General features: G+C 38.0%; 1 protein-coding gene across 2 annotated transcripts in view; it reads left to right on the top strand.

Annotated features, from left to right (window-relative positions):
• Nucleotides 1–15,606, top strand: part of fip1l1a (FIP1 like 1a (S. cerevisiae)) — a 41,975-nt gene that overhangs the window by 19,294 nt on the left and 7,075 nt on the right. The window contains exons 11-14 of one of the 2 annotated variants that reach the window (XM_058755615.1): nt 2,721–2,772; nt 2,883–3,017; nt 7,591–7,649; nt 9,028–9,226. In XM_058755615.1, coding sequence (XP_058611598.1) covers nt 2,721–2,772; nt 2,883–3,017; nt 7,591–7,649; nt 9,028–9,226 — 445 coding nt within the window. The remainder of the gene's footprint in view (nt 1–2,720; nt 2,773–2,882; nt 3,018–7,590; nt 7,650–9,027; nt 9,227–15,606) is intronic. The other variant, XM_058755616.1, reaches the window with a different exon arrangement.

Below are 15,606 nucleotides of genomic sequence, written 5' to 3'. Positions count from 1 at the left end.
AAATGCCGTGAAATGCCCCATGATGCCCAAAATGCTGTGTGTGCTTAAGGTTCAAGGTTAGATTTCAGGTGCTAAACCAGATGAGCTGCAGCAGCGGTGCGTGTTTCATTTGACAGTGACTAACTATTGAGCGTGCATGTGTCTCTGTAGGAGTCTGACAACATATGCACTTGAGCTGGTGCGTCTGCATCCAGGTGTGTGTAATTCTCTCCAGGTTTGCTGGCTGTCAGTTTGCCTAACTTCCTGCCCAGATGCTGCTCCTCCACGCTTTCGACAGGAAGTCTATAGTTGAGCTCTCTTAACTCTACTCCTCTTCTGCTTCAAAGCCCCATCAGAAATCACTTTCTACCAAATCCTGCCACCCCTCCTCCGGCCCTCTCACTAACAGATTCACCCATCATCCCGTTTTTCAGGACCCACTCATCCTTTTTAATACAGTCAAAATATCTAACTTCCTGGTCAGGCCCAGCCTTTGAAGTTCAGCTTTTAATCCAAAACGAGCTATTTTCGTTTTATCGTAGAAGCCCACCTCCCCATCTTTAAGTTATAGGCCTCTCTTTTTGACTCACTCCCCCTGCGGATATCGCTGTCCCGTTACGGCCACGTTGTTCCTTTTGTGTTGTTAATGTGCTGCGTGTGGCTAAAAATAGCTCAGGGCGGGAAGAAAGAAAAAGTGCCATGCCAGCAGAATCGTGGCACTAGAAATGTGCTGAATGACCCAGCTGTGCTGAAAGAGAGGGGGGGAGATGGAGAGAGCCAGTTGTTAAGAGAGGAATGTTTTGATTTAAATGGGGTTGTGGAGGAGTGAGAGCTTTTTTCATTCAAATCATAATGTTAATGACAGATTTGTTAGTAGAGGATATGCATTTTACATTTTTGTACTGATAGTCTAAATATTTTTTGTACAGAAAGAGTCCACTTTGATTCCTTTAGAGGACATTAATGGTTGTACACATTCATAAAGTGCACAATATATCTTTTCAATAAAAGGTCCAGCTGCCCAAAATATAAAAATTTCTAACCTAAAAGAAAAATGAAAAAGAAAAGGAAATGACACAAATGCTAACTTGCGAAGTACTTCATGATACTTTGTTAACTGTCACACTAAAATGTAAAGATATTTGTTTCATTCATTCATTCATTGTGAATTAATATTGCAACACTAGTAATGTTCTTTTTCTTAACATTATTGGTAATGCAATAGCATAACATGAACTAAGAATGTGTGGCCAAGTATGGTGACCCATACTCGGAATTTGTGCTCTGCATCCCAGAGCACACACACATTAGTGAACACACACACACACCCGGAGCAGTGGGCAGCCAATGCTGCGGCGCCTGGGTAGCAGTTGGGGGTTCGGTGCCTTGCTCAAGGGTCTCACTTCAGTCGTGGAATTGAAGGTGGAGAGAGCGCTGGTTATTCACTCCCCACACTGACAATTCCTGCCGGACCAGAGACTCGAACCTGCGACCTTCGGGTTACAAGTCCAACTCTCTATCCATTAAGCCCCCTGCACACTGAATACTTATACCATGAATGCACAATACTTTTACAGCATTTCTTAATCTAGATTTATACACTTTAGATTCTACGTTGTCTGTATTTTGAATGAACATGAATAACCTAATATTTAAGGGTTTTTTTCCCCCCTGTGTTTTGGAAAGAAGTCTATTATGCTCACCAAGGCTGCATTTATTTGACCAAAACACTAATATTGTGAAATATTATTGCAAATTAAAATAACTTTTCCATTTTAATATATTTTAAAATCTAATGCATTTCTGTGATGGCAAAACTGAATTTTCAGCAGTCGTTACTCCAATCTTCAGTGTCATGTGATCCTTTTGAAATTCTAATATGCTGATTTTCTGATTTAGAATGATCAGTTCTTTGATGAATAGAAACATTTCAAAAACATATTTGAACCAGATTTTTGCTCAAAATACACATTAGCAAATTTATTTGGCATAGAAACAGTGTTTGGATCATCTGTTAATATGCACTAGAAGCAGATCTGTGATCTTACTGAACTATTTTAGAGCTTCCAACAGATCTCTGAAGTTTCAAGGACAACACAGATGATTTGCGAGGCTTTGTGTGAGTGGATGCATGCGTTGGAGGGGACGCTGCATTTCTGCCTCGTTCTGTGTTAGCCATAGCTGCGTGACTTCTGTGTTCCTCAAATTACTGTTTTTCTTTAGCCTTTTTTTTATGTCATTTTTGTTGTTGTTGAAAACTGTCTTTTGGAGCTGGCTTCCATCAGGGGTCCATGGAAAAACAAAAGGGGGATGGTGCCCAGATGTGCATGAATGTTTGTGAGTCTGTGGCTAAGTGTGATCAAAGCAGATAAGTGTGCCTCAGCCATGTGATGGAGAATGTGTTTTTTGGGATGCTGCGAAGGTCCATTTGTTTCATGCACACGTTTAAGGGAGGGAGTCACGGTTAGCGGGGCAGGAAAAGTTGCAGGCCACTGTGTTTGTTGAATTCTGTCTGGATGTGTCATATATAGTGTTGAGTCATTTGAAGTCACGACATCTGGACATACGCACACAGACACAAACATGCATTTTCTATAATAAATGAAATCATATGAAGACAGTTGAAAACATTTGTACTACATATACACTTATGATTTTAATATTTCTCCTTTTTCATGATTACAGTTTTGATTTCACCATATAATTATTCACATGACATCTGTTTATGCCTGCCGTTTCAGGTTTCCCATTACCCCCTGGTGCCCCTCCTCCTATGATACCACCATTAGATAGGTAAGTGTTTATGTTCATGTGTTTTTATTTTTTTTTCTTACTGATTGATTGTTAAGAATTATAGCAGGGTTTGTGTATGATATATGGATCATGTGTGTATATGTGCCCAGGTTGGTGTCATATAGAAACTGGAGAGAGAGACAGAGGAGATGTAGCAGACAGAGAAAGCAAGAACATAGCAAGTCAATATACAGGCAAAAGAAGGAGAAAAAGAAAGACAGAGACAGAAAGGGAGAGAGAAAGAGGTAGAGCTTGTGAAAGAAACTTAGGCCCCGTTTACACTAGTGTGTTTTCGTTTTAAAACGGCATTTTAGAATGAAAACGATCCTCGTGCACACTGCCGTTTCCGTTGCGTTTCAGAAATGATCTCCGTCTACACTACAGAACTGAAAACGCATGTCACATGACCATTCATGCAGATACAACCATAGATATGTATATGTAGATTGCCTATTATTTCGATGGTAAAAAAATTATGTGTTTTAAAACGAAAAAGCACTAGTGTAAACGGGGCCTTAATAACGTTATGTTGTTGCGGAATACCTGTGTCTCGGAACACCTGAATATCAGTTGATATTCAAATAAATCCAACAATTGAATGTCCATTCATACACTTTATGCAAATTTTGAGATATAGCATAAGAATTTATAAAAACACCAAGATAAGAAAAAAAAAAAAAATCCAAAATGCCTATAAGCTAATATTATAAATTTATGTATTTTTTTTTATTTGAGATGAATAAATATTTTAACAGTAATACTGTGAAATCACAATTACTGTTATTTCTGTGATGACAAAGCTGAATTTTTAGCAGCCTTTATTTGAGTCTTCAGTGTCACACGATACTTCAAAAATCATTATACTATGCTGATTTGGTGTTCAAGAAGCATTTCTTATTATTATCACTGTTGCACTGATTATTATTAACAGTAAAACTATTATTAACAGTTGCACTGCTTAATATTTTTGTGGAAACCATGACGCTTTTTCCAGTATTCTTTGAATAGAAAGTTCAAAAGTTTTTTAAATGTTCTCTAACATTGTAAATGTCATGACTATCACTTTTAATCTGTTTAATGCGTCCATACTGCATAAAAGTATTAATTTCTTAAGTATTTCTGTCTTAATTTCTCTTAACAGCAGTGCATAATTCGCAACTTGAATAGAAACATACAGTCATTTTTATAACCTCTATTACCATCTTCAGAAATCAAACAATTGGCCAAAAAAATACATTTTAATAGCATAACGTTTAAATGGGACATGTAGTTGCTTCATTACCAAATTAGCATAATTAATGAATTGTGCTAAAACAACCCAAACATCACATACAAACTAAATGATACAACCAGTGGGCACAATATTTTCTTATAGCAGACTGCTATGTGATAAATTGTCACTACCAAAAGGAAACATCACATAAATCTGAAGAAAAAAAAAGATGCCCATGAGATGGAAACAAGAAAGTTATGTAAGTTTAAAAGTTATGGGACTCAAACATTCAGTGTCCCTCATGACAGAGATGATTGACTCTTCCTAAAGCTGTGATTGGCAGCCTTCATGGAGTTTATGGGACAGTAAAACTAGGCTGCAGCTACAAAAGCTATATCGCTCTGTCAGAGTCGTTACTTCTGTCTCTATTCCTGCCTGCAGTATGTAGGGCAGCTCATCAAAGTTTCACCCCAGACTTAGAAGAAGAGAAATTAAGACAAAAGCACTAAACTCCCATCTGCTTCAGTTAATCCACTGTGACTGTCTTTCTTCTATACACACAGAATTACTTATTCAGTTTGATCCAGTTCTTTCAGCTCATCCCTTTGCTTGGAAGCTATCGAACATGTGTTTAAGGTGGTTAAGTGTGTATGTGTGTATGTGTGTGTGTGTGTGTGTGTGTGTGTGTGTGTGTGTGTGTGTGTGTGTCTTTGTGCATGTACTTATTTGCTTCTCAGCTTTCTGACACTATAACTTATCTTCTTAGGACTAAAATACGGTTAAAAATCTGTCCCCAGCCCAGTCAAATGCCAAATAAGGCAGAGAGAGACACAGACAGGGTGGCCATGTTTGTGCCTCCGGCCTCCTGTTTACAGGCATCCAGAACTCCCCATCCATCTATGCCTCATACTCTTCCTCCCTTTCTCCCCAAGACAAACAGCCAAGTCTTGGCCTGTCTATCTCCCCCTTACTTTATTTCTAGATTCACTCCCCCTCACAGTTTGACTGGCATCATCATCTGCAGAACATTTGTGCGGTTCAGTGCCAATTGTTTTATTGTGTGTGCATGTGCGTGTGTGCGTGTGTGTGTGTGTGTGTGTGTGTGTGTGTGTGTGTGTGTGTGTGTGTGTGTGTGTGTGTGTGTGCAGTATATAGTAAATAATATATAGTAAATAAAAAGGGTCCTTATACAAAGCTATGAGGGACACCCCTGAAATGCTCTCTGGGAGATCATTTCAAAATTATTATTAATTTTATATATTTATTATTTATTATTTATTTAAAATAAATAATATTTTATTTTGTTTTAGAAATAAATATTTATTTATTTATTTATTTTAAATGTATAAATACACACAGGCACACATTACTATATATATATATATATATTCCTAATTTTATATGTATTTATGTTTAAATACACATTTTTGGAATAATATATTGCATTATATATTATGTCTGTCTCTATTGGCATTATTTTGTTATATTTTCATCATCTTTATCTCTTTTTCTCTTTGCTATTTTTATACTTTTTTTTCACCATCTTCTGACCCAGCTCCCTCAATTTTTTTTTCCATTTCCTGGTCCTTAAGTTTGCTTTTTTCCTTCTTTTTTCTGTTGTTTAAAGAATGGTTCTTCTCACGTATCAGTCTCTCTGCCAAGTCCAAACATCCTTGAAGGAGTTTCCGTTCATCCAAACCCTGCCAACCAAGGACTGTATAATTCATGAATCACTTCCTCTCATACCATCACACCAAAAAACTCACTTTTCTTCTTTTTCTCTCTCTTTTTCTGTCCTCTCTGTCACATGCATGCTCATTTTTCACACTTAAACATCACATGCTGGGAGTATATAGTAAAAATAAAGTGTTCTTATACAAATCCCTGAGGGACACCCCTGAAATAGCCCACAAGTCTCTCTGGGGCATCATTTCAAAAGCACAAAACCTTTCCTTCTGCTTTAAATGTATCATGCTTTGGCTCTCCAGTCAACATAAAGAATTCGCAGTCCATGTTTAGGAAGCCCATTTTCCACAACTTTTTAGGGAAAAGACAATCATTTTATATTAAAGGCAAATTGCTTTCAACGCTGGGTTTGAATAGATGTCTTGAGACTTGTCATCCACATCAGCAATCCCTCATCACATGTTGTGGAATATCAATAGTAATTGTTTTATTGATACGTTTACTTACTAGAGCAATGCAGGGTAGCCTACTGGTTGGGCTGCATCTTTGCACAGTCATTAGTGTGAGCCCATTAGGGTCAAATTCTGCAGTGATTAGTTGTCTTAATGAGCCAGGCGCTAATTAAGGCTTACCTCAGGGGTGAGATGAGATTGTAACTGCCAGTTCATCTAACATCGATTATCATAAATTCCTCCTCTCATCTTCTTTTGTCTGTTCTGCTGTGTATAGACATGGAACAAGAATCAGAAAAAGACATACTGAACATGTATTGTAGCTGGCTAAATTTAAAAGGGTTCATAAGCAAGAGAAGAGAGGAAGTGGGATAGAGGAAGGAAGAAAGACAAAGAGAAACCAGAACAGCAGCATCTTTTCCAGAGATATTATTAGAAACTGTGCACTTTTAACCAACACCTGACCACAAGGAGTCCTGTTGGATGCGATTTCTCTTACACACACACTTAACTTCTACTCCTGCAGAACCCCCCGGAAGCGGGGCGGGCAGCCAGGGTTTATGGATCACCAATTGCGTGTTTGCCTGAGCTGTATCTGCTCACATACTCACACACATAATCACACACTGCTGGCACATTACCGGGAGCATGCTGCACTTTGAGTTAATGCCAGTAACATCAAACAATGAGGAAATTGAGCTCAGAAACAGAGGAAAGTCTTTTGATCATTGTGAAAAGTTCTGTCTACCCCTTTTTTCTCGTACTTTTTGCCTATTTTGTTGGTATGCTCTATTTATTCCTCTCTCTTTGTTGTTAGTTCAATATAACGGGGTGTTGCTGCTCTGTGTGCTGTAAGAGCAAATTACTCTACCATTTTAATTTAATATTTTTTTTTAACACTCTTTCAGTTTTGTTCATAAGGTGAATTTGGGCAAACTAAATCATATTGCATATGTTACAGTTCCACTTTTTCGTGAAAGAGAAAAATTTGATAGACTGTGTATGTGAATCCTTATGATTTTAAGAAAAACAAATCAAGCTATTTTAAATATTTAAAATAGAACTATTTATAATAGTGGATAATTGAACCACACTATCGACACCAATGTTGTCTTTCTGATCACAGCAGTGGGCGTTTGGTCTTTGTTGTTAGTTAAAAATAATGGGGTGTTACTGCTTTGTGTGTTGTAAAAGCAAATTATTCTATCATTGTAATTTAATATATAATTTTAACACTCTTTCAGTTTTGCTCATATGGTCAATTTGGGCTAAGTAAATCATATTGCATACGTTACAGTACCACTTTTTGCTGAAAGACAACATTTTTTAGATTAATGTGTATGTGAAGCCATATGATTTTAAGAAAAACAAATCAAACTATTTAAAATATTTAAAATAGAACTTTTCAAAATAGTGGATAATGGAACCACACTATCGACACTAACGTTGTCTTTCTAATCACAACAGTGGACGTCTGGCGGGAGGCTATGATCGACGCTCAGCTACATCTTACCCCTTCCCTGCAGGTATGAATATTGGAAGTTTATAAAAGAAATATGCACTTCACCAGCAATCTTTGGTAAAACTTGATGATGAGTTTTATATCATTTTGTTGAATGATTGTGCTAAAAAGCCTTTGGTTCTTTGCCAGTTCTAACTTAATAATCATAATTTTTAGCAGTCCAAAGGTTAAGCAATACATTTTTGACTTAAGGGAAATTAAATATACTTGCGAATGGAACATTTTGAGTTTTCATTGGCTCCTGAATTATGTGTGTGTGGGAAAGGAAACCTCGAAATGTTTTGTGTATGTGTTTTAAGTCTGTGTTTGAGGAACATTTCCTTGTGGATTTTCCTAACATCTTGTAGCAAATAGTGAGAAAATATTTCATTTGGAACCCACATTTGGAGCGTCTTGATTGGAGCATCCAACACCCTGGGCCGCCAGTCAAAAGAGTGAAAAGAAAAGTTTCTGCTCACACAAACATAGCCAGACTGCCACACACATCACAGAGCTCTGTACATGTGAGGATGCATGGGGAGGCATGCGGTTGGTGGTGACTACAGAAATTTGAACTGCATACAAAGTGTTAACATACTCAACACTCTCTCATCATCACTACACATACACACACACAAACACACACCTCCTGTTGAACTGTAGAGGGATACGTTTCCAGCCACTGAGCATAGAAATGCACTGCAAGCATTTCCACTGCAGTCCAGCACACATCATTATTGCAGGCAGAGGTTAACAAGGACATACACACACACACACAGAAAAATGAGCATGTCAGAAAATCTGCTGTGGCCTTGTTAACCTCTACATGTTGCAATGATTTGGGCGTACTTAAGAGGCTAAATCAGTTATTGTCACTGTGAGCTTTTAGTGATTGTTGTATGCATGTTTGTGTGTAAAAGAGAGGCAGAGAGCAAGCAATAGCTGTTATAGTAATAGCAAGCTGTTATCTTGCCATCTGTCACAAATGTGCAGTTTAAATATGCAGCAAAAATGTGCTGCATAAAACTGGTATGGCTTTAGGACATAATTGAACTAGGTTTTTATTATAGTTGTTGTGTTATTGTAAAATGTCAGATCTTAGGTTAGGGGCTAGCCAGATTGATCTCATTTTTTTTTTTTTTTTTTGTGATAGCTTTGATATGTATTGTCACTATTGTAATTCATTGTTGTGTGTGTGTGTAATAATGAATTATTGTATATTTCACACATTTAACAATTATTAATATTAATATAATATAATAATTAAATCCAATACATTATCAGTTATATATTATCATTACATTTGTTATATATTTATTTGTTCTGACAATAGACGTGTATTTCTGTTAACAGAAATCAATGCATATGCATTTCTTAAATAATCTTATATCTCTTTTTTCCAGGTGTGTATTCACCTGCAGTGGGCATGGCTTCATGGTCAGGTGTGATAGACAGTGGCAAAGCATGGGAAAACTACACCCGCCATAACAAAGAAAGGGTGAGAGAGAAAACCAGAGATAGAGGACACAAAAAAGAGCGGGAGAGAGAGCGGTATAGAGAAACAGATCGAGAACACAGTCCGTCCTCACAAGATCACAGAAGGTAAGATCAGCCAATCAGTCAAGACAGCCAACAGTCTCAATATAGCAAGGTTAAATGGACCTTTAATTGGAGCTGTTTTTAAGATCTGTGCAAGTATTTGTCTGGTGTCATTCTAAACCAGCATTACTTCCATTCCTCTGTGAAACACAAATTAGAAATTTGTAGCCTACTGGCTTTTCTTTTTCCATGCAATTAGTCCACAGCGGGTGTAGAGCTTTTTAAAGGTGGGGCAAGCGATTTCTGGTAGCCAATGTTGACATTTGAAATCACCAAAACAAACACGCCCCTACCCCAAAAGGGTCTTGCCCCTATTTTGATAGCTCCACCCCACACATACATATGGCAACGATTAGTTCTGTGAAACAAAGCAAAACCAATGTTACTCACCTATCGAGAAGAAACAAAGCAACCTCGGCACCTGATCGCAGGCCTTCCCGCTCCTTGAGTTCTCTCCGGTGCTGGAAAGCTGATCCGATACTTACACGAGTCCTACTTCTTGCCTTATCATAACACCATGTCTACACCGGAAGCGAGTGGCGCGGCGTGACAAAATACTACAGAACTATAGAATACTATAGAAGTCATTATAATCAGTGATGCTGTCTACACTGGATGGGACACGACAAATCCCCGACAGTAAACTGCTGCCGCGTTCTAGGGATGCGCGGTATACCGTACTGGAAAATTACTGGTATATATTATGTTTCAAACGGTACGATATCATAATTTCGCTCAATTCGGTATTTCATACGCTGCTGTTGCGAAGTGCACCTGAGGGTGGCAGTGCTTACCAAATTGCTCCACAACCAGTAAATGTGACAACAGAACAATGCGATGGATCAAACAGATGAAACTCTATCAACGCACCCGAAATTAATAAATAAAGAGAACAGTAGAAGTGAAATATGGCATTACTTTGCATTAAAAAAAAGATGACAAAGGTGAACTAACTGACCTTACTGCACCTGTATGCAAGCGTTGCTATAAATCATGTGTTGCCACAGGAGGCAACACATCAAACCTTTTTAAGCATTTGTCGCTTGCTCATCCTGATCTTTTCAGAGAATTAAGAGATCGACAGGTGAGTGCATCATTCATAAATTCAGATTTAATTTTAACTTTTATTTACAACTGATCAAGGCACATACAGATGTGATACCGTAAGCGCAAATGTGCGTGTGTGACATGCTAGAACCAGTGAAGTTTTGGTCACGTAATATATGCACTTGCATTTCATACAATCGAATATTAATTGAATTTGAATTAAGCACAAGTTTTGCTATATTAATTTTAGTATCAGTAATATGAAGGGAATGTTTCTGCCGCACTGCCGACCGCTAATATGAAGCAGCTGAGAGCGTGAGATTTATACTTAATGCTTTTACTTTGGCTATCTGAGGCTGAAATCTGAAAACAATCAGAGAGAGAGAGAAATAAATAACGTGATTTTGAATATTACTTTGACTGTTAGAATAACACTTTACAATAGTTGCATTAATTGCCTTACTTCAGTTGTTTTTTTGTTTTTTCCCTTCACACTCAGTCAAAATGTAACTTATATTCCCGGTAGGTTTTTGTTACATTTTGAGACATTTGAAGCTAAGCAGGGCTGAGTCTGGTCAGTACCTGGATGGGAGACCTCCTGGGAAAACTAGGTTGCTGTTGGAAGAGGTGTTAGTGAGGCCAGCAGGGGGTGCTCACCCTGCAGTCTGTGTGGGTCCTAATGCCCCAGTATAGTGACGGGGACACTATACTGTAAAAAAAGCACCGTCTTTCGGATGAGACGTTAAACCGAGGTCCTGACTCTGTGGTCATTAAAAAAATCCCATGACACTCATCGTAAAGAGTAGGGGTGTAACCCCGGTGTCCTGGCCAAATTCCCTCCACTGGCCCTTGTCTATCATGGCTTCCCAATAATCCCCATCCACTTGATTGGCTCTATGACACTCTCTCCTCTCCACCTGTAGCTGGTGTGTGGTGAGCGCACTGGCACCGTTGTCCTGTGGCTGCCATCGCATCATCCAAGTGGATGCTGCACACTGGTGGTGGTTGAGGAGAGACCCCCCACATGATTGTAAAGCGCTTTGGGTGTATTGCAATACACATTAAAGCACTATATAAATGCCTCATTCATTCATTCATTCATTTTGTTTGCACTATGTGTTTGCACTGAAAAGATGAGAAGATTTGAGTATATTTTCTTTTTTTTTTCTTATATATATTTTTTTTCTCCAACATCAAAATGTAACCTATGTTCCCTGTAGGTTTTTGTTACAGTTTGATACAACGGTATTAACATATGAATCTGTTTTTATTATTATTATTTTAATAAAATTGTTTTCAATTCACTTATCTTTTGAGGCTGGATATGTGTCACCTATGGTATCGATTTAGTATCGATACCGAGGTATTACATTCTGGTATCGTACCGAAGCTAAAATTATGGTATGGAGCCATCCCTACCACGTTCTATTCATGACATATTGACACAAATTTCAAATGATTTTCAACAGTTGCTTTGTAGAGTCCAGTGTAGACAGACCACAACAGGACAACTGTCGCTTCCGGTGTAGACACGGTGTAAGCCTTCTTTTGTTCCGCAGACGTATTTTTTTATTTATTTATTTTTTTATCCACCATCTCTATCTTTCTGTCATCGCTCGGCTCGGCTAATGTCTGTCATGTGCACTGATGAGCGCTCTCTCCTCTGCATCATGAGTAGACACGCCCCTTACTGCTTTTGTTTTGGTACTCGGCGGACTCTTTTCTAAAGCGTTTTTAAAAAAATGCATACCCCACCTTTAAGCTTCAAAAACGAAGCAAAATAATTATAAAAGGGCAAAATTACAAGTCTTCTGAAGTCATATAACAGCTTTGTGTGAGCAACAGACAGAAATTACACACTGTTAGTGATAATCAGATCATTGAGTGATAATAATTATTATTTTTTTTTTTTGTGAACTGAATCAACATACTGTATTAATTTAAAAGACCAAACTTAACAAAACAAATTAATTATTTCAAAGCTATCCTGTTGCACCGGAAGAAGTGAAATAGAGTAGGGATGTCACGATACCAAAATTCTAGTAGTCGATACGATACCACTAAAAGTTCATGATACTCGATTAGGGTTACAAAGGCCAACACATTTGAATAAATAAATAAGTATTTTGCACTGTTTAGAATACTAATAGCAATTATAATTAAATCAATCTCATAAGAAGTGTTATTAGAGAAGCTCATTTGTGCGTGATTGCATTTTGGCGTCTTTGTTTCCTTACCGACGGAGTCTCCAGAACGCGCGCTGTTAAAGCCCTTCACACGAGCGCACCATCCGCTAAACCTGCGCGGTTTAAAACATCTAGGAGCTCACATCTGCCCGTTAAACACAAGGCTCTCCAGATGTAGGGCTGAATGGAAAAGTAATCAATGGATCTGTCCAGTAACTAATGATGAACGTGCTGTTTGCAGAGAAGCATTCAGTTGCTCACGGTGGACTGTCTGACTTAAAGGGACAGTTATGGAAGCAGAATAATGACAATAGTTTCTGAAACATAAAGCATGCTGAATTCCACAAATCGAAAAAAAGATGCATTGCAATTATCAGTGCTTGCATTTTAATGCCTTGTATTTCCAGGGCTTGCATTTTTAGGTCCTGAAATTTAATATAGTTGTTTATTTAAGCTGTGAATATTTCAATTCAAAATATTTCACACACATTTTCATAATTAAAAATTCATATTCACCTTCCAGAATTCACTTCCAAAATATTCAATCTGTTTAAAAATACGATGTATAATATTCGACAGGCAAATTTCAGTCATTTTATTTCACTTTCCAAATTCGCTGCCACAAATTTAGTGGTTAAAATTCGGCAGAAAATTCAGTGTTGCACATCCGGGAACCGCAGGAATAGCAGTAGAGCACTGATGCATGATCTCCAGCTGCTGTCAGCCGCTCACCAGCAGGTGGCGCAAGCGGCTGTTGATGAAGGCCATATGTGGATCAAGTCACTCATTTACAAAAACTGATTTGCAGAAATGGAGCTAGCGCTAGAAGTTTTGATTATCAGGGCCAGTATAAACATGTGGAAACGCTGATTGTGTGTATGTTAAATTCAACATTTTCGCTGTTTCCCGTAGCCTACATATAAGCAGCTTTCTCTACCACAATAACAGCTATTAGACTTGTTTGAGATGCGCCTTGCCTTAAATGTAGGCGAGAGTAGGCGGCTACAGTGAGGGGAGGAGTGAAATAAGCGCAGTCAAGATGGACAGTTCTGCCCTCTTGAAGTGGAACAGATAGACTATACGAGATCAAAGGCGGATATCGCGTTATTCTCACTCGTGTGCTGTTCTGCTAATAAATGTGATATAATTTTAGTTCCGTTGCTTTTATATGAATATAAATATGATGAACAGGACACTCAAAGTGCTTCCTATTTAATCCCATACGAAAGGCATATTTATCATCCATTCTACTTTAATACAAACATGTATTTTAGATTTTTATAGAAATATGACAACAATCACATATCTCACACAGAGATCACACTGTCATAGTATTTGGGAATATTCAAGCATAATTTAAATACACAATCACATATAATATTGAATTGAAATATTCACAGCTTAAATAAACAACTATGTTAAATTTCAGGACCTAAAAATGCAAGCCCTGGAAATACAAGGCATTAAAATGCAAGCACTGTTAATTGCAATGCGTCTTTTTTTCGATTTGTGGAATTCAGCATGCTTTATGTTTCAGAAACTATTGTCATTATTCTGCTTTCATAGACAGTTCACCCAAAAATTATGTTGTTTTTTTTGTTTGGTTTTTTTTCATCGTTCACACACCCTCAAGTTGTTCCAAACCTGTAATCATTTCTTTCTTCCACTGAACATAGAAGAAGACACTTTGAAGAATGTGGGTAACCTAAATTTAAATTTTTGGGTGAATCATACCATTAAAGTGACAGACACATAGGCCTATTGTTTTATTAAAATTTGGGTAGTCTGTTAATACAATATTCCATACATTATCAGAGCTTGGTAGACACAATTATTATATTTAGACATGATTAATGGGGGGGGTTCGTGAATGGGTGTCCCTTATTTTGCCTTGCTAAAGGTGGCAACCCTATACTCGATACAAAGTTGATACCACGGGGAAAAAAATACTTAAACATTAACTCTTTATTTAACATTACAAAAACACAACATTAGTGGCACTTGGCCTTCAAATAACACACACGCAAGCACTCGCACACACAAACACACGTACGCACGCATGCACGCCACACACACACACACACACACACCTATACTCTGAGCAAACGTTAGTTTAAATTCCCTGATATACTGGCAGGCCGAAAATATATTTTAAAACCATTTACATAAACAACAATTATTTAAACCAGTAATATTAGCCAATAATGTTAATAATATTCCGCGGATGGATACACAACGAATGAACAGACAGTTATGTATGTGTGTGATCATGCGCAGCGCTTGTGCTATCAGAGCTGCGTGCTCTCATTTAAATCTCACACAATCATATTCATAATATATTGTCACCATCTTCCACGTGTAGTTCTTCTTTGTGCTTGTAGGCTCTTTTTCTTCTTTACCCTGTAAGGACCGACTGAAACACTTCCAGGGGCGTATGCTCTGCCTGCCCCCGTCAGTTCCAGAAGAATTGCAGCCTCACTAGTTGCTACCTTCAGTACCATCTGTACTCACGCTACTGAAGCAAAACAAGTTCTGGCAGGATTTTGAAATGTTTATACCGACTTGGTACTGTAGTATCGGTTCTGGTGACATCCCTAAAATAGAGTCATATGGACCATTTTTATGGTTTATTTTATGGTGCATTGCATCCTTTTCAAAGCTTGGCAACTTCAGTTCCCTTTCATTGTAACTTAATGCAGCAAAGTAACCAACACATTCCTCATAATTACTGCTTTAGTGCACTACAGAAGAAAGACAGTCATACAGTTTGGAAAGAATTTTCACTTTTGGATTCACTTTCTCATTGACCTCACAAACATTATTCGTTGCTGTGGTGGCAGTATGAGGTCACATGAGGAGAAAGCTGAGATTAAAACAGGGCAGTAGAACAGCTGGGAAGCACACCGGTCTGTCAGATTTATGAAGTCAACATGCTCTCGCTCTTTTAGATCATCTCTCTCTTACTTTCACTTCACATGAACATGCGTTACCATATCTCAATGTCTGAATGGGTATATCCTCTCTTGTGCCTTAAGGGTTGCGTTTTAATCAAAAATTGTGACAACGTGCTAAATAAAATGACTGCCAAATCTCAACATGGGTCCTCTGACTCACTGCTAGGCCGGTGTGAAGACACACACACACACACAC

This window comes from Onychostoma macrolepis, chromosome 20 (assembly GCF_012432095.1).
Source record: "Onychostoma macrolepis isolate SWU-2019 chromosome 20, ASM1243209v1, whole genome shotgun sequence".
In the NCBI taxonomy this organism is placed as follows: Eukaryota; Metazoa; Chordata; class Actinopteri; order Cypriniformes; family Cyprinidae; genus Onychostoma; species Onychostoma macrolepis.
Note: the sequence above shows the minus strand (reverse complement) of the source record. Positions and strands in the feature narration are given on the sequence as shown.